Here is a 20,518-nt window from a genome sequence, read left to right as displayed (position 1 = left end):
TTTCTAGTTTGTCTCAACTTTGTAATCAATTCCCCTCAGATTGTTGAATACATCCTTCATAACAGCGTTAAAAGCCTCTTTCACACCAGATGCCTTGTACTGTGTGTGCTTAACGTGTTGATTTTCATTTTGGCCCGCATGTTATCAGATTACAGCTTGCACACTGTCTGCACGAGATGCGCATCTCAGATGCAGATCCAGTATTGTTTTGTAATTTCAGTGGGATGCCTGTTTTCTGACATCATACTGACATCCCGACATCTAGGATAGAGGTCAAAGACATGAAAACCATATAACTATATTGTTTTAAAAATCAAGTGATTGAAAAAAGTCATGTGACTGTCATCTGGTTACAACGGGTCAATTTTCAGGTCTTCACTTTTAAAGCTAATCTAAAAAAGGAAAAAGCATGGGAAGAAGTCTCAGCTGTTGGTTCGGATAGTAAGTCTATATGTATTTATATTTTTAAGTTTATATAACACATTTAACTTAACATGCACCTTGTAAACTCACTTCTAAAAACTGTTACTCCAAAGTTGATGGAAAGTTGGGGAAAGGGCATTATCAAAGCCATACAATTTGGAATGATAGGGCTGGCTGTGACAATGCCACAATCAAAATGTTGCCAGTGTGTGTCAGAACTCAGCAACACGCAATGCATCTGGTGTGAATCAGGCTTTTAGGACCAGGCAGTACCCATTCTTTGAGGTGGGTCACTGTCTTGAGACTCAACTTGAAATTCCCAAGTCATCTTCCATAAAAGTCATATAACTAGACTCGCATTGCAAATCCTTTGATGGACAGGTCACTCTCAAGTTTTGAGAATGCAAGACTCAAAACAAGTCCCAACCTTTTTCTCCAACCCACGAAAGTCAAGGATATGACTAGTCTTGCGTTGAAAATCACAAGGCAAGGCCCAATAAAGAAAAGTCAAGTTGACTTTGGATTTGTCTTGAGACTTGTAGCTACAGGGTGTTTTCAAGTCCCAGCTGTGGAACACATCCATTTGTCTGCTGCATGCAGCTTTCATGATATTTCATGATATTTCTGCATTATTTGACAAAAATATTGTAGAAAACATTTACATCCTGAGATTCTCACATTCATATAAGAAGTAAGTCCTCTCTAGACCTGCAAGCCGATCTGTGCCAGTGCTTATCCTAAGATTTCTTAACAGATGGGAATCTATGACACCCCCTGATTGGGACGTCAGTGTTTCACAGGTTACTTCCTCAGCACCTGTTTACAGCTGGGTGGGATAATGCAGATGAAGTGTCTTGTACAAGGACACAGGTAGCATGACCGGGAATCAAATGCAGGTCTATGTGTCGGTAATCCAACTCCTATCCCACTGAGCTACCTGCTCTAATACTCATAGGATAGCCTTTTATCTTTACTAAGATGAAAACATATCTATGACTGTACCGAAAAACAGTGCATTAAATACTGCGTGGTTGTTTTTTTTTTTTTGATGAAGAGATTTAGAAAACATTTTGATACTATTTTTTCCACATTACTGTGTAACGATAATTATTGGTTGGCATTTGATTAATTATGCTTTTTGATTGTGAATTCAATATTTTTTAAAAATTGTATAAGCTAAATGAAACACAACAATAGCCTACACAGAATGACAGTTGCTCTCTTGTTGGCATATATTAACAAAAATGAGAGCATTGTGAATGTGTTATTTTTATGTTTCAATATGCAACATTTTAATATGTTAATTATCACCATATTTTCATGTCACCTCAAAAGAGCATTTTTTAATAATTCTCATTTGCATATGACGCGTCAGTGTTGATACAGAAGATAGTTAGATCACGCCAAACACTTAATTGTTACCGTTAGAAAACAGTCCTGTACATGGGAATATAATATAGTATTGTTTTTGTACACCACTTTGGTGTACAGTATGCATCCTTTTTTAATCAATTAACCTTTGTAAGTGAATGCTGCTGTAAAAGTACTATGTGTAAGCCATGCTAAGTGATATCAAGCTGAAGTGTTTTACTTTCGTAAATCATTAAGACTAAGAGAAAGCTGTACGGATCAGTACTCTATACTGGTGCTAAAGTTGTCAATGTATTTAACTGCTGTGTTTGTGAAATGTAAATGAAATGTGTATACTGTACTGTATGTGAGTATTAAGTTAAGAAAAATCAAGTAATCACAGCTTGGGTGAGACTTCTTTTTTCTTGTTTTTGAACAATTTTGACTTGACAAGAACGCATTATGATGGCAACTACATCTGTGCTTCTTAATGCATGATTTAACAAAGAATGATGACCAAAAATGGTGTCCAGGGAACTCCAAGGGACCTTGAGGAAACCTGTTGGGGACACCATCAAAATGAGGAATTGCTTCTATTATTCCAGTTTCAAACGCTGATGACTGGTTGATGAAATCAACAACACACTGAATAATGAAAACTCTTCATATTTTATCAGAACATAAGACTATAGTTGTATAGCTGTGAGTATAACTTTCCATGCACCTTGGCTAAAAATGTATTTCCATATCAAGATGTATATTAAAAAAATAACTCCAAGATAGTCATTTCTATTTTTCACCATGTCAGATTTTCAGTGGGTCACTAGCTTACATACGCCAAGACAAATGCTTCTTTAAAAATAATGACGAAATTGATAGAATTACTTATAAAAGCTTCTGCATTAATAACTGGCATAATTCAAGGTTAACTGGGCAATGTTTGGTTGTATATATGTAAAGACCTGTCTGTATAACAAGTGTCTTTTGTTTAATAATGGGAGAAAATAAATCAAAAGATTTAAGCCAAAGAGAGAAATTTTGGATCTCCACATGTCCAGACCCTCCTTAGAACCCATCTCAAAAAGATCCATGGTACCACAAGCAATTGTACAGTCTAGTATGCAAAGACATAAGAAGCTCAGGACTATATACAAACATTACATCACTGAGGAAGGAGGCCCAAATTAATATTAAATTATTCTGAAACCACACTTTATGTTGTATTCCTAATATTCATTATAACTGCAGCAGTGGTCATCCATGCAAGGAATTTCTGTCATTCTACTGAGAATTCCACAGAGACATCAAATGTTGTGGATGATGTTAAACACACTGTGACATTTTGCAAGTTTTTTATTATTATTTATTTCACCCAAATGCTATATTTGCTTAATGTAGTTATGTCAAGTGGACCTATAAAACAGCGTTGTTTGAAATAGTAAGTCCCTTCAGCTGCTCCCTTGTTAGAACTCGGGGTCGCTACAGCAGGACCGAGGGGGATCTGCATGTTGATCTGGCAGAGGTTTTTACACCAGAAGCCCTTCTTGATGCAACATGAAGAAACGTGGCAGGAGTGGGGTTTGAACCCAGAACCTTCTGCACTGAAACCAAACACACTAACCACTTGGCCACTTGTAACAAATTTTCCCATTTAAACAACCAAATATTGTGGGACCATTTGACATAACTAGTGTAAGTAAGTATAGCATTTCATTTTTTATTTATTTATTTTTTTCGTTATCCATGTATAGGGACTGAGGCTCTGAGGCTCACTGGTGCACTCTAAAAACAGATTCAAACAACCAATCTTTGGTTGTTTGAACCAATCTGTTTTTAAAGTGTGTGTAGTGGATAAAAGTCTACAACTCCCCCTGGACGGGATGCACGCCTGATTCCGGTTACTTCTCCAGCAAAGGGCAATATCCATTTATAGATGCACTATAAACCCGAATGTTTAATTTAACTAAAAAGATTAAGTAGAGTAAACTCAAAGTTTTAAGAAAATGTTCTATTTACATAAATATTTCAAATTTGTGTATCATGGTCTTGCTTTTCGAGTAAATTAAACTCAAATTTTTTGATTGACTTGAACTAATTGTATATTAAGTAAGCAAACCTCAAAGCATAACTTAAACACAACTTAAAAGAATTAAGCAATTATATACAAAATATCTGAGTTGACGTAATGCATTTATTTCCTCTAGGCTGGACTATTGTAATTCATTATTATCAGGTTGTCCTAAAAGTTCCCTAAAAAGCCTTCAGTTAATTCAAAATGCTGCAGCTAGAGTACTGACGGGGACTAGAAGGAGAGAGCATATCTCACCCATATTGGCCTCTCTTCATTGGCTTCCTGTTAATTCTAGAATAGAATTTAAATTCTTCTTCTTACTTATAAGGTTTTGAATAATCAGGTCCCATCTTATCTTAGGGACCTCGTAGTACCATATCACCCCAATAGAGCGCTTCGCTCTCAGACTGCAGGCTTACTTGTAGTTCCTAGGGTTTGTAAGAGTAGAATGGGAGGCAGAGCCTTCAGCTTTCAGGCTCCTCTCCTGTGGAACCAGCTCCCAATTCAGATCAGGGAGACAGACACCCTCTCTACTTTTAAGATTAGGCTTAAAACTTTCCTTTTTGCTAAAGCTTATAGTTAGGGCTGGATCAGGTGACCCTGAACCATCCCTTAGTTATGCTGCTATAGACGTAGACTGCTGGGGGGTTCCCATGATGCACTGTTTCTTTCTCTTTTTGCTCTGTATGCACCACTCTGCATTTAATCATTAGTGATCGATCTCTGCTCCCCTCCACAGCATGTCTTTTTCCTGGTTCTCTCCCTCAGCCCCAACCAGTCCCAGCCGAAGACTGCCCCTCCCTGAGCCTGGTTCTGCTGGAGGTTTCTTCCTGTTAAAAGGGAGTTTTTCCTTCCCACTGTAGCCAAGTGCTTGCTCACAGGGGGTCGTTTTGACCGTTGGGGTTTTACATAATTATTGTATGGCCTTGCCTTACAATATAAAGCGCCTTGGGGCAACTGTTTGTTGTGATTTGGCGCTATATAAAAAAATTGATTGAAATTGATTGATTGACTTTAGCAGAGGAGGTAACCAAGTGGTTAGTGCACTTGGTTTTGGTGTGGAAGGTTCCTGGTTCAAACCCCACCCCTGTCACTTTTCTGCATCTGGTGTAAAACGTGTGTCAATTCGACATTCAAAATCCACCTCAGATCTGCTGTGGAGACCCTGAGTGAAGAACAAGGGAGCAGCCAAAGGGATTTTCTTTTACTTACTGAAGACTTTAATTCTAATCATGAGGTGCAAGTAGCATACACTCTAAGAAATGTAACATACACTCTTAGACATAAAATGTTGAATTTAATTGATAAAGTTAAAGTAACTCTTTCCACATAACATTCTCAATTAAGTGCAAATACTGTAGTTGAAATTAATTAAATCCAATGAAACATTATTACTTAAATCCCAATATTGTTTTGCACTTAACTGATAAAGTTATGTGGAAAAAGTTACCTTAACTTTATCAATTAAATTCTACATTTTATTTCTTAAGAGTGTATAATCAAAACTTTTAAGTTCTGGGAACAATTGACTTTTAAGTTTCAGAACTCAAAAATTTTGTGGCAGTTGATTGCCTCAAGATTTCTGAGTTCTGCTAACTTGTTGGACTTTACAGTGTGGGTGGACTGGGACAACCCAAATGAAGTGTCTTGTCCGAGGACAGGTGGCATTACCAGGAATCAAAGCCAAGTCTACATATTGGTTTTGCCAGTGAATGACCTGCTCTGCTGCATTCGCCGGTAGCATTCATCATATATAATTTTCTACAAACTGTACATGGACTCAAATGACAATTAAGAATATTTCCAATCCTAGATTTTTAAAGCCATTTTTCTATCTTAATTAATATTTGCCCATTTTATGACACCACTCTGCATTATCCTGTAATTACAGTTGCAGGCCGCCTGGATTGGGGTGGGGGGGGAGTCATGACATGCAGTCAGGACACATGACTGTCCAATCCCAAGAGCCAAAAACTTAACCACAACAGCTATGGGCCTCCATGCATGAAAGAAGGAGGACTAAAAATAAATAAATAAAATCTATTTGGCCTCTTCATGCGCCATGATGGTAAAATTCCTATAAATTAAGTTCTGATGTGAAGCATCAAATCCTCAATAGCTGCCACGTAGTTCCTTGAGTACTGCAGACAGATCTCTCGTGTGGACAACCACAGATCACAAACCCAACACGTTTATGTCCTGCTGATGACAATCCTCACGATGAAGACTCCAGCAGCAGGATGCAGCTGAAGCCAAAGCGAGCAGCAGAGCGACGCTGAACTCGTGCGCACGGGTGACGCCGCGCTCCTCCAGTCGCATCACCAAAGACTGCTGCGGAATCCGCTCCCTGCCTCATCTGGAATAACGCTGGGAAAATCCACAAAATTCATTATCGGGTTGAAGGAGGCGAGCAGCGTTCAGATCAAATAATCCCCGTCGGGCGAGCGTTTCCATCGGAGAGGTTTTCTGTACTTTGCAGCAGCCAGATCAGTTTTATTGGGGTTTTTTTTTAAATTCCAGCAGAGAGTCACCTCGCCCAGGCTGCAGTATATAAGGTAAGAAGTAACGCCAAAGGATGGCTTTATATTTCAAAAGGATGTCAATGCGTATTTTTTCCTCCCACATTGTGTTTTTATTTGGATGAATCGGGGAGAGACACGCTCTGGCACCTGCGCATCCTTTTAAAAAAACGCAACACGCAGAAAAATAAAAGAGGCACAATGACAGTAAAAAATAAACATGTCGGTATTCCCGTTTAATTTGCTTTTTGTGCGCTGACTTTGCGGCTGTAGGAGGGAGCAGTCGCGCGTTTTAAAAATAGGTCTGTTGTGTTATGAAATTGTGACCTGTTTTTCGCTCCGACGCGCACGGACTCTGCTCGTCGGCTCTCACTGCGTCGTTTCCATCGGAATGCAGCAGCGTGCATGTCGCTACCTCCGCTGAAGCATTAGCCTTAAATAGCTTTAACTCGCATGTCATCGGCCCACAGCATGAAATATGAAACAGGAGCAAAAAAAAAAAAAAAAAAAAAAGTAGCCGTTTGCGCACAGAGGCGCATTCCTCCCGCGCGCACTATACGCGATCTATTTGTGCAGCTACACGTTTTTTACTATCTCTACCAACTACAATCTTCCGGCAAACATATTTGTCCTCAAGGTCATCGGCTGCGGCAAGTTTTAACCAGTCACAGATTGGCGTTTGCCCATCAGGATGGCCACCGTCGATCCCGTCCCGGTGAGGTGATGCTTGATGGGGAAACGCGAGGCTTTGCACTGATTTTGGCTGCACCACGCGTTTGCATTTGCTGTGGAAGGCCCGAGCCAATGCAGCCCAGCCTGCTGTTGTCATGCTGCTGCAGAGATGTGAACCATATGTTGGATCCACATTCCCACAATGTGTTCACATAATCAGGATTCTGCTGTCTTATTTGTTAAATTATGCATTGGGAATGGAGGCATTCCTGATTGACTTTGTAAGATTTGCCACATCATGAATCAGTAATTGAGGAAGCTGGGCTGTGGCTGCTGAAGTTGTAATAATTGCTAATGTGGGCCTTTAGTGTGGATAACACACTCAACCGGGTCGATCTGTGGATTTACCCGCAGCTGGCTAAAATCACTATGTTATGCAGTATAGGATCCCCATTGGACCCTCCTGTGTGGGTTCGCACAGTGCTGCAGATACAACCAAGCACAGGCATTGTTGTCATTGTCAGGTTATAGGACGGCGTTTGTCAGTGGAAACTTGATAGTGGTGATCGAACGTTTGATGAACTGGATCTGCTCTGCCAGTGATGATCCAGGTCAGTGCTGCCTGGGCCACAGATTGGCACAAAAAGGCTGAAGTAACAGAAATAGAACACAAGCACCAGGGAGCTATTTGCAGCAAATATTGAAGTTTGAAGCTGTACCGTGGTAAAATAGAAGAAGGGAAAGGTGCACCTCGTATGGTGAGTTACAGACTTTTATACTTCCGTCTGTCAAGCATGGTTAAAGTGCATTATTGCGTGTTCTTGCACTACAGGAACCATGGGAAAGCAGAACAGCAAGCTGACTCCCGAGGTGATGGAGGATCTGGTGAAGAACACAGAGTTTAACGAACACGAGCTGAAGCAGTGGTACAAAGGCTTCCTGAAGGACTGCCCTAGTGGCAGGCTGAATCTGGAAGAGTTCCAGCAACTGTATGTCAAGGTTTGTGCATTTGCGAGGGCCATAAATGGCACACTTTGTGCTTAAGGTTTAATCGGATCTCAAAGAACTATTCTTATAAGTGAACAAAAAATCTTTTTTCTCACAAAGGCATGCCTGTCTGGGCCATTGTATTTATGCAGTGTTTTGAATGGCGCATTATTTAAACAAACCAACCCTTTGTTCTTTCAATGATGTACCAAGCGGTTAGTGTGCAATATGAAACAAACCATTTGATTGACTGTTCATTGACATGTTCACTGAATCATGCAGGTTGTTTATGGATATTCTGTGTTTCAGGGTCCCAGCATGCAATATGCATTTGGCATAGTTCTGGTCTCAGTGATGCAGAGATGGGATGAAGTCACCATCAAGTCACTCTCAAGTCATGAATCAGCAGGTCCCAAGTCAAGTTTCAAGTCATAATGACCACCAATTGTTTGCAAGCTGGCTTGAGACTTGACTTGGGACTTGCAGATTGATGACTTTAGAATGAGTTGACAGTGACTTACTCCCACCTCTGCAGTGATGGCTGTTACCTGGAGTTAACATGAACAATAACATTGTTTTAACTTAACATTTTGTTTAAAAAGTGTTGAAAGGCCAGTACTTGAAAAACAATGATAAAAATATATATCTCAAGCAGATTTTTGGACTATTGAATTTAACGAATGAACTCTATGACTGTAATTAAATCCAACTTAACTCCTTAACATTACTTAATTTGTCTTTTCACTGTGATTACTGCACGCAGAAAATTTCCCAACAGTTGTGTTGCTTCGGAAAGCTTTAAGAGAGCAGTTTTCATGCATCTGTTCACAGTTAAGTGAATGCAGGCTGAGATCAGAATTATGAAGTGCATGTAAGGAAAAATGGGTCCCTGAAATTGGGAATAGGAGAGAAAGACAAAGTGAACTAATAGGCGGAAGTTCACATTAACAGTGACAGGAATGAATAGAAAGAACCCAGCTTTTGAGATGGAGCTGTGAGCCTGCTGGCGTGCGCGCCGGTGGTGTGTCCAGGTTTATTCATTGGGGTGAGCCTAAGGAGACACAGATTTGTGCATTTATGCAAGAAGGAGGAGTGCACACAAACAAAGGCCAAATCACCTTAGCTTACTTGATTACAACAAAACATAACATAACCAACCTATATATTTTTGTGTCTCCTGGTGGGTTTTGAACACCACACCTCTCAGTCATGAGGTCAAATCACTACCAGGTCAGCCAAAGGAAAATCACCACTAGCCAAGATTGTCAGAAAGTATTTCAGTCTGGATTTCACTTTGCTGAGGTACCATTCAGGTTTTATTCTGATGATGTATAAGGTATCAGAGTGATAATAAAAATTAAACCCTTTCTCAGTAGGCTAAGTGGTATGATATCAATCCAGATGACCAGTGAGCCTCAACTCATACAGCTCACACATTTCTCAAAGAGTTCAAGAGTTAGATGGCTAACAATCATAGTTTACTATCACGGGGTGACCTCTGAGGTGGCTAATCAGATTCCATTAGGTCACCACCTGGGCCCACCTGTTATATGGCTGGGGGGGCCTGGCTGCCGGTTTGTTTGTCTTTTGGTTTCCTCCCAGGTGGCGTGCATTTGGGACTGAGTGGCTGTGTTGCTGAGGCTGTCAGGACCTCACCCTGATCACCTGCGACTCGTCAGGACTCACAGCTGTGGTGCATCTGGATGGATTGGAACATGTTGGCATTTAAGACTGGAGTGCACAGTGTGTATTTGCCAGAGACTCGACCTTGTGACCAGACGGGTGAGATCGTCGTCTCGGGAGCCATCTCATCAGCAGCGGATGCTGAGAACGTCCAGGTTTGATGCACAGTCTGTGAAAGAGGAGGGGGTGAGGTCTCACGCTCGTCAGCACACTTCCTGAGGTACGTTAGATTTTGTGACTAACAGTTATACAGTCAGTAAATGTGGTGTCCCTCACACCTTATTGTATTGAGCTGTTTGTTAGTCATGTATCAGCTTCCACTGCAGTGGAGTTTTGTGAACGGGAGGTTCCATGCCTGCAGGTTGGGAAGCTGATCAGTAATCAAGCCAGGAAGTGTTTGCTGTTTGTACACCCTTAAGTGTTCTGTGTGTAGAGTGTGGACTCATATAATGGTTCCTTCTTTCACAGACTCGGTTGTTGCGGCCACCTGGGGGGTGTCGGCGGGGTCCTTGGGTCCGAAACAGCTTCTGGCTCCGGACCGTTAGCGCTGCTGGGAGCGCACCACGCCAGGCCGCACCTTTTTATTATATTTCACTGTTATGTATTAAATTCAGTTAGCCTTTGTACCGTGCTCTGCTTATTTCATACTGGGTCCTTCAAACGCTGGTCGGTTCTCCGAGCTGCGTCCGACACATAACACCACCCATGGGTTCAGTATATAAATAAAGGCCAGTTTTATTTCTTACTTTGTTGCCATTCAAGCCTGGCACATGACTACACTAGAAGGCACTCAGAGAGCACATCCCTCTGCCATGGTCACACATTCCCGAGCCCAGACTATATTTCGGATCATCTGAAAAAATTATGTGAATTATTTCCTCAGACAACATTCATCTGCTCACAAAATCCTATCAAAGCTCACTAATATATTATTGAATTAAATGTTTCCTAATGCTTTAAACCTCTTCTGGATCCTGCATGCAAAATATATATTCCAGATCAAATTCAAAATAAAATCCCTAATTTTCTGGGACAACATCCATCTGCTCACCAGCATCTTCTCACAACGTTTTGAGTTAAATGACACTATGTGCTTAACATTCTTCTAAATCTCAGTTCCAGTATATATATTCCAGATCACCTCCAAAATTCATTTATCCATTTACTTTCTGCTACTTATCTGGGTTCAGATCATGGTGACAGTAGACCAAGCAGCTCATCCCATATTTCCCTATCCTCGACCAAGTGCTTCAACTCTTCCTGGAAGATTCTGAGGTGTTCCCAAGCCAGCAGGGAGATATAATCCCTCCAGTGTGTCTTTCCCAGGGCCTCGTCCCAGTTGGACGTGCGTAGAACACCTCACTAGGAAGACGACCAGGGGGAATCCTCAGCAGATGCTCGAACCACTTCAGCCAGCTCCTTTCAAAGTGAAGAAGCAGCAGCTCTACTCTGATACCCTCTTGGATAGTCGAGCTTCTCACCCAAAATTGAATCACTTATTTCCCAGAATTTTATCCATCATGCGCAACACTTTTCATTGAAATCTGTGCAAAAATTTTGAGTAATCCTGGTAAAAGACACAGAAACAAACGCTCCTTGGCACCAATAATTATTCAGCTTCTTTGTGCGTGCAGCATTGTTGAGAATTGTGAAAGCTACATGTTTGTGGGTCTAAGCCTTTAGTTTGTATCATTTGATTAGCTATAATATTGTATTTTCCAGAGGCAGAAGTAAAAACTAGTTATAACTTTGAATGCAAAACCAAATGAATGTCTTTTCAGTTAAACTGTTCTCAAAGCATCAGATCCTCAGAATACCAGTTGCTGTTATTACTAGTGTACCTGTCTTAAACCCCATGTTAAATTACTGAAGATTAACAAGAACGTTTCTTCTAATTTCGCAGTTCTTCCCTTATGGTGATGCATCCAAATTTGCACAGCACGCATTCAGAACCTTTGACAAAAATGGAGACGGGACCATTGATTTCCGAGAGTTCATCTGTGCTCTGTCCATCACGTCCCGTGGCAGCTTTGAGCAGAAACTCAACTGGGCCTTCAATATGTATGACCTTGATGGTGACGGCAAAATCACCAGAGTGGAGATGCTGGAGATAATCGAGGTAAGGGATTAGTCTGTTATTAAGCCCCTGCACATCAGGGGATTCACACTCATTTTGCTGTTTGTCTGTGTGCTCCACACCTCCACCAGCTTGGCAACAAGGGCCGAATGGTAGCGACAAACTGCAGTCATATTGAGTTACATTCTGTCATTTTTGGAAAGCAGTCAGCATAATAAATCAGATACATCTTGGTGATATTGGCGCATAGTGATGATTCCTGCAGTGCCATATTTGCATCCTGCTTTATTCCAAACCTTCTAGACGTGTGCGCTTTTAGCGTAGTCCTCACTGGATCCATTCTTCTGCATCGCCCGCAGGCTATCTACAAAATGGTGGGCACCGTAATCATGATGAAGATGAACGAGGACGGTCTGACACCACAGCAGAGGGTAGACAAGATTTTCAGCAAAATGGATAAGAATAACGATGACCAGATCACGTTGGAAGAGTTTAAAGAGGCGGCGAAGAGCGACCCGTCCATTGTGCTCCTCTTGCAGTGTGACATGCAGAAGTGAGCCCCACCTGCTCGTCCCCCGTCTGTCTCCGTTCACACTGGACAGCAGCACACATTTTAATGTCTCATTAGGTTCTCTGCCATTTCCACAGGAAAAAAAAAAACCCAAACAAAAAATTAATGCTTGGACTATTTTTCAATGGACTCGCTTCTTGTGGTTGTATGCATGAGAATGTCAAATGCTGAATTATTTTGAATAGTTATAAGGTATCATACATTTCGATTACAAAATATGCCGGTGATTTGTGCACAGTAAGCCCATACATCCCCACGCAACTTTAGCTTGTATATTAGTGAATCACTGCATTAAATTACATTCCTGCAATATTTAGGATCCCCAGTGTTCACTGCTGAAACTACTGTACGCTTTACATCATAGTAACAAAACAACAATTCCTATGATAGTTGTAACTGTCTCTGCTATCCAGACTTGTTGGGCTCTTGGAAAATAGAGAGGCTCCTGTGTGTTCCAGATGTTTTCACATGATGGAACTAAGAGTAGGTTCTTTGCATGCATATATTATGTGTCAAAAATATAATCTCTTACCTTTTGCATCTTTAGGTGGTTATAAAAAAGGGAAAAAAAAGAAACCCTCTGAAATTCATTTGGTATTGTTGCATGAACTGTACAGTATGTGACTCATCACACCATCAGTTCACTTCCAGTGATGTGGGAGCATGCTTCCCTTCGATGATACATGTATATGTGCGGTACTTGAGTTTTTTTTTTAAAGGTATTCAAGAGTGTGGGCAGAGAAAGAGCTTTCACATTAACACTGTATTAAGTTTAACTTTTGTGACGTCTGAGATCAGCAGAAATGTATTTTGGGGATATAATTATCTTGGCAATTCAAGTCCCATACCAAGCATTTTTGGTGTTTGAGCCCAACGTCAGGCAGAAATGTTTGAGCAGCCATTTTCCAAACCCCTAAAGACCCTTTTACCCATACATTTCCCCAAGTCCCACTGAGTTCTGGTCATTCCTGTATGTCATTGGAATCAACTTGTGATATTCAGTAAACATAAGTAAAAATGGGCTTTACAGTTAACATTCAGTATAAAAAAAAGACAAACCTATGAATTTACAACAATTTAAAACAAAAGACATATATATATATATATATATATATATACAGTATATATAGTCAACCCACATTACAAAGACAATATAATAACCACAGCCTGTCAAAATAGAAAGCTGCATTTTAAAAGTAATAATCTTTGACAAAGAGACCAGACAATGAATTTGAAATGTTGTATATAATTATAATAATTATTTAGCTTGTTTCATATTGGGTAATTGCTTTCTGTGCTCTTCAATAACACTCATTTATACAGCACTTTCCAACATTTACATGCTTTCCAAATTAAAATACATTAAAACACATATTGTGAAACACTAATTAAATTCTCTAGCTGAATATGAAATCTTTTTGCCCGTTTTTTTTTTTTCATTTTAGTGCCTCTATGTACCTTAATTCTTAAAGAGCTGAAGGGTTCTATTTTGTGCCTCTCAAATAAAAAACAAAACACCTCTCAGTACATAATGCTTGCTATGATGGATTATTTATCTCAAAATATTTCAAGAATTTGATCTTAAAGGTACACCACAAGAAACCCTATAGAGCTCATTAAGAGTAGGATACAATTTGTTCATTTACACGTATACGGTTTGGAAAATGGTTGTTATTAATCAATTGTAATACTACATGTGGATTCAAACATTGAAATGGCCAGTAGGGTTCTTTAATCTAGAAAAAAGTCAAATACTTCAAGTATACAATGGTGCGTTATTCCCCACGAAGAAACAAAAATAGTTGCTGCACAGTTGATATATCAACATGTTTACAGTAAGGAAGAACACTCTTAAAGGAGTAGGTTTTTTGATGTGGATGCTGGGAGCTCATTCTTCAGGCTAGGGACCTTGTGAGAAGGGCTCTACTTCCAAAACAGCAAAAAGAAAGGCTTAACATATGTTTACTTCACACATTACATTCCTACGTATAAAACTTTTTTTCTCTCTCTCTCAAAAGGACAATTTTTTTTTGTTTTAGTGGGGGTTTCATCCTATGTGTTTTGATTTTCACTATGAGTGATGCAGGACCTTCAGGAGAGGTGCTTGATGAAGCTTTTGAAAGAGTGCATTACAGTGAGCGACTGGATGATGTAGATTAAAGCTATTGTGGAAACTCACTTTCAACAGTTTTACTTCCCAATTTTCAGGCTATGCAAGCATGGACTGAGTGTCTGCTTGTAGTTTACTTCCAATAGTGGAGGCTGCAGAAGCTTTACACCATTCTGTCCATAAAATAACTAAAAACCAACCCTCACATAACTGTCTATATTATTTGTATACTTCAGTCTAAGAACCATGTCAAATTCTTTGTCCAGTAAATGTTTATATCAAATATGAAAATCCTAATACAAGTGACTATTCTTTTATACGTGTGGCATGTGTTGCACCCAAAATTAATTCTGTAGTGATTAAAATAAACCTCAAATGGCTTTTCCAAAAGACAATGAGTAGCAGGTGCAGTTAATGCTTATATTGGACACTCGAGATCATATAGAATATAGTGCATGTTACAGTGGACAGATTGTTTAAAAATATGAGCCATAATTAGCTTATAATGACATTTTATTGGAACAAGTATGGAAAATTTTTACACTGACAGTTTACAGATGTTGAATGACAACTGTCTTTTTTTGGAGTGACTCCAGAGCGCAAGTGTACATGTGTGATTTTTACATAAGCAGTTTTGGCTCTCCACCACAACAAATCTGATACAAAATCATTATAATGCCAGTTAAGTAGAAACTTTCATCATTAATGTCATCAAACATTAGGTGTGGCCAAATCAACTGTTCAGGCTATTAAAAAAGGTTTGCACGTGAGCCCAGAAACATTCAATGCCTAGAAGACATGAATAGCAATCATGGTGGATGACATAAAAGTTTCACTTCTGACAAAAACCCCTTTCACAACAGTCAGCCAGATCAAGAACACACTGCAGGCACATATTTGTAAAAGTCAAAGTCCAGTAGAAGATGACATCTTAGGAAAATGCAAAGTGATTACAAGACAAACACAAAGCCAAAATACTGTCAGGAAACTGATGTCGTACTGTGAAATTACTTAAGGACCTAACTGTATAGCTAACACTGTAGTGGCATTGTTTTACTTCACAATCAAATTTTTTTGTGAAACATTAGATTACAAAAATATGAATAAATAGCCCCTAGAAACATAACAACATGCATTAAACAGTTTCAGGGTAAAAGTTTTCAACTCACTGTTGGTTTACTACTGCTATATTTTGGAGAATAAATAAAAGTTAAGATGATAAACCAACCACTACATAAAACAATAAATTCCTGGTGGGTTCTGGTTATTTAGACACCAAGCACCTTCACAAAGCTTCTAGATGCTGATGAGCAGTTTCTCGAGATGATCTGCTTATTACAGCAACTGCAACTGAAAAACTATTTTAATCTCAAAAACTTTGCACTTTTGCTGGTAAGGAAGAAGAAAAAATCAAATGATAAGTGGATAAAATTCAAATGCAGCTGTATACTTGTTATTACAAACCTATAAGATTATATATTTTTTTGTAACAGGATCATGAAATGCTGTTACTGGAAACGATAAGAAATAGTGACACAAACATTCAAACATTTGTTACATTCCCTTAAAGGAGTTCAAACATCTTCATCTTCTGTTCGACTCTGGACTGTTCTGGGACCCAGAAGGTGATGAATTTTAATAAGGCTACTTTGGGGTAGATTGCTGAAAAGTGCAAACAATGAGATTGGTTATCAAACATTAATGACACAACAATTAGAATCTGTATAAAAAGACAGCTACAAGATAAACTGGCAAAGAATGAATAAGAACATGGCAGCTGGAATACTATACTAGAATGCATCCACCGCTTAAGAATTAGTGCCCTGAAGTGAGGCACACATACTGTTGCCTGTTTGTCATGCACATCACACAGTGTAGCATGCTATTAAACTGCATTTCTATGGGAGCAGCATGTTGACAAGGAACAAGGGAACTGGCATCAAAAGTAACATCTGTTTGAAAAATAGATTGATATATGTTGGAGTCTGCTGTAAGACAACACTGGACAGTACAAATACATTACCAGGGTAATAACCTCCCTAGCCAAGTTAACACAATGCCTGTTCGTGCTAACATAGCTAGATAGCATGCAGTTGACACAGAAATTAGCATGGAAAGCTAATATATTCTGGCAATATGGCTTCATCCGCTAATATTACATTGCTCCCAAGTTAGTGAATTAAAATATAATTATTTAATGTTGCACTTGCAATGTTGTGCAATGTAATGTAAATGATGCTTCTGAGTAAACGGGTCATTCAGTTTTCAGGTACATATATACATTATGGCACAATCACAAAATAAATGTATCTGTTTGATGATATGATTTTAAATAAGATCAGTTATGTTGCTTTTCAACATTGAAGCACAAACATTTCTAGTAATGTGTATCAAAAACTTTAAAATCTTTGAGTCAGCACCTATGTCATAAAAATATCTATGGAATAATCATTGTAAAATACAACAGCAGGATGTCCTGTGCCCTCCAAAAGTATTGGAACACTTGACATTTCCCACATTTAAATTTTTTATGCCATTTCAATTGCAAAAAATAAAATATTCTAAAATGATCTTTCTTAAACTCAAATTGAAAGCAAATCTCTACAACGTGATATAAATTAAAAATATAAAAGCCAAGATGATGGGTTGCATAAGTAATGGAACACTTTGGTATAATACATGTAAATAACCAGTTTTATTGGCAATTTTCTTCAGACACATCAGACGATGGATACATGAACATTTCCAAGTAACCAAATATGTCTTGGACTTTATTTACATCAATTACATAGAAATACAAACAGTATGGCACTCTATGGTAAATCTGTGTGGAGTAGATAGTTCTCAAAAACTGAGTGACTGTGCAAGAAGGAGCAGAGTAAGGAAAGCCACGAATACACCAAGACAACCAAGAAGAAGGTATAGGCTTCTGTGGTTTTGATTGGAGAAATTGTGCATAGTACATGTTTTGTATTTTGTATCCCCAGTTATACAACTTCACGATGCAGTGGTATAGAGGAGGATTTTCTTAAAAAGAAGACCTGAAAGTTCAGCTACAAACTGCCAGAAGGTACATCTGAGATGCAAACCTAGATTTGATGTTTTGGCGAAAGAGAATCCTCCTTTTGGAGGGCACTATATTAGTAAATGGGATAACAATCAATGCCTGGCAACAGACTGGTATCCTGTCCAGGGTGTACCCTACCTCCCTCGCCATGACTGCTGGCATAGGTTCCAGCCCCCCCGTGAGCCTTAGTTGGAGTAAGTGGGTACAGAAAATAGATGGATGGATGAAGAACAATCAATGAAGTAAAAAAAAAAAGTCACCTTACAAATTAATGTCAATATCTATTTGTAGTATTTGAAAAATATCTGTTGCCTAATGGTAGGACAGATGCTGTAATAATAAGGAATCCAGATGACTCATTCCCATCAGCAGGTCATTTCTTGACTTTGCTTGACACCATCATTTGATGTCATTGGCGCGAGTGGTTCAATATATTTATTAGCCAGACGTCTACGCAGAAAACTGTATTTCAGTACTATGTATTTCCTGAGATATAGCCATTAATATATTTTAGATGACCTCTGATTTGACCTTGACCTTTAGACCTGTGACTGTGAGATGACCTGTGGTGCTAGAGAATGGCCCACTGAGTATATCCACTGAATTCGATTGAAACGGCTCTCAACAGTCCGTTTCCACTTTGCCAGCACAGTTGCACAAGAGCACACAACAAAATACATCTTTATCTTCCAGGATATTGTATTTTTAGAAGCAATACTTTGCACGCACTCATTTGTCAAACAATAACCTTGGTTAATCAAGTAAGATAAATAAATTAAAATTATGCCAGGACTTTTTTCTTACTTTGCATTCTTATTTAAATCCAACTTTAGCAGAGCAGTTAATAGGAGTATTCCAGCTGCACACTCTAGCATCCACACAGGAAATGAAGAAAACAGAGAGAGACTTTAAAGAGAGCATCACCTTGTGGTCAGGGGTGTAACAAAGATAAACTGGTGATAGTGCTCCTCCTGCAACAGCTCCAGGAGGAGCCTCAGACAGGTTTCCTGGTTGTTCATGTCCTACACATAAAAAAAAAAGTTATTTTATTTCATCATGGTCTAAATGCAAAACGACTCCGCCTTCTACGTTCTTAGACTACACTGCCATCAGCCCACGAAGGGAACAAAACAGTACTGGGGATGCCGTTTTGCACTTCAAAGTTTAACAAAGACTGCGCCTTTAAAGCCACATTGATGCAGTGTTTGTATACTGAGGGTTTTAGTTTTAAAAATCATGTGTTCAAGTGTTTGCTCACCATATAGACATCAAACTCATCAAAGCATCTGAAGGGCGACTCCGTGATCTTCCACAGGGAAAGCATGAAGCAAATGGTGGTGAAGGAATGCTCCCCAGCAGACAGTAACCTCATGTCACTCCTGCTGCCACTGCCCTCACCTGGAGCATTTATCTTCATGTGTGCCAGAAGAGGTAGACCGATTAGGATTCTACCAAACAAAAAAATTCTCAAGGCAAACAAACAATTCCTACATTTGCATTGCAGTTTTTCATGAAAATAACTGAAACGTAAGTATGTACCGAGATTGAGAGTGTCTCACTGTGGTGGTCAAAATTTATGGCACCAGAACAGTTTATTTTTGTCAGAAAGGTCTGGAAGTACAAGTTGCATCTCAAAGCAAGGTACCTTGGTAAGACATAAAAAAAACAAACAGACAGAAGTGTCTTCCAGTTAAACACTGTTATATTGTAGTTCTGAAATGTTTTTTTGCTTTTCCAGATCAGCTGGACAGCTGTTTACCTGCGCATCATTTTGAATTTGGCCTGCCTGTGAAATATATTCTTTTTGAGTTGATAAATGAACTTCAGCAGATATTTGACTTGGCAGGCTTTTTCTGTGTAAAGGTCTTTGGCCTCTCTATAGTCCCTAATGAATAAAGGGAAGAAAATGGTCAATGTGTTTTCTTGTTTCAGTATTAACTGAGCATCTGTAAAATAAGAGTACCGTCAGACCAAAATGAACACAGGGCCCGTAAAACATGAGCAAAGACACAATTTAGCAAAGAGAATTACACAGACTGAAATTTGAACTGTAAAAAATAATGTAGGACAGAAGTGCCCAGGGCGTTCCACTTGAAATTCTGCTTGAAGAGGGGGTGGGCCGATGCACAAGCACGGCCAATATTACGTTTGTCGGAACGCCCATTTCAATAAAATGCCTGATTTCATCACAAATAAAAAATAAATCACAAATAACTCACCCATTTATGTCCATGTTTGTCTTGTGCAAATCCTGTTCTCATTCATTAAATGTGTTCCTTGTCAGCTGATGTCTGGCGAGTCCGGCGGAAAGCTGTGTGCATGTTCTAAACTTTGAGCGGACATCAGAAAGAGAACTTTCCCGATGGTTGCATGTTTGTTTTGTCGTGTACTTGTTTGTAGCTTTCCCGTGGATGTCCAGCCAACGTTAAGGTGTTTTCTCATGTTGGCAGCAGAAAAACCGTCACAGCAGAATTCTGTCTGCAGCAGCAGACTACAGCAGCTGACGTGAGAGGTGGCGCACACCAACAGTCGATGCACTCATTCCATCAGGGCCCAAAATCCACTGAAAACTGACGCATTAGAGGAATTTTGTGACTGAAAAAAAACCACTAATTAAATCTGTTATAATCAGTTTGCTCAATCCATCACGTTGTGTGACTAGTGCCGCAACGCTCGGACTGCAAACTTTAAAATTAATGTCATTGTCATGCGACTCTCTCAAATCTCCAGATCCATCTTTCCCAGTCCTGGGGGTTTTGAAAAGGCAAAAACCTCTAGAGGTTGAATCATATACACTGAATTCAGAGGAGCATTAGTAAGGTGTTTGGTATTTTCAGTGGTATATCTGGTGTCTTAGGTCCAGTTAGGTCCAAACCACAGACTTTATACATAATGGACAAACCCTGAGTGACATCACCCATAGGTTTTCTGAAGTGTGGGCTTGAAGCTGAAATGGGGCAGCTTCAAAAGTCATCAGCTTGTCCGTGC

General features: G+C 39.4%; 2 protein-coding genes across 4 annotated transcripts in view; one reads left to right on the top strand and one right to left on the bottom strand.

The window, feature by feature from the left end:
• The first annotated feature begins 6,197 nt into the window (after positions 1-6,197).
• On the top strand, positions 6,198-12,914 carry vsnl1b (visinin-like 1b). 3 transcript variants are annotated; one of them, XM_034195437.1, is made up of 4 exons: positions 6,198-6,394; positions 7,865-8,034; positions 11,609-11,824; positions 12,142-12,914. In XM_034195437.1, exons 2-4 carry the CDS (start codon positions 7,873-7,875, stop codon positions 12,337-12,339), a joined length of 576 nt encoding a protein of 191 aa, XP_034051328.1. In that variant the 5' UTR covers positions 6,198-6,394; positions 7,865-7,872; the 3' UTR covers positions 12,340-12,914. The 3 variants fall into 3 exon arrangements, with proteins under 3 accessions (XP_034051328.1, XP_034051329.1, XP_034051327.1); XM_034195438.1 differs by having other exon boundaries at positions 6,198-6,397; positions 7,863-8,034; XM_034195436.1 differs by having other exon boundaries at positions 6,201-6,399; positions 7,868-8,034.
• A 1,450-nt stretch (positions 12,915-14,364) lies between these two features.
• Positions 14,365-20,518, bottom strand: part of LOC117531890 (structural maintenance of chromosomes protein 6-like) — a 56,112-nt gene continuing 49,958 nt past the window's right edge. Inside the window, 5 exon segments of the mRNA XM_034195081.1 lie at positions 14,365-16,125; positions 18,455-18,552; positions 18,789-18,941; positions 19,070-19,175; positions 19,290-19,415. Coding sequence (XP_034050972.1) covers positions 16,038-16,125; positions 18,455-18,552; positions 18,789-18,941; positions 19,070-19,175; positions 19,290-19,415 — 571 coding nt within the window. The 3' untranslated portion in view covers positions 14,365-16,037.

This window comes from Thalassophryne amazonica, chromosome 19 (assembly GCF_902500255.1).
Source record: "Thalassophryne amazonica chromosome 19, fThaAma1.1, whole genome shotgun sequence".
In the NCBI taxonomy this organism is placed as follows: domain Eukaryota; kingdom Metazoa; phylum Chordata; class Actinopteri; order Batrachoidiformes; family Batrachoididae; genus Thalassophryne; species Thalassophryne amazonica.
This window is presented reverse-complemented; position numbering and strand designations above follow the sequence as displayed.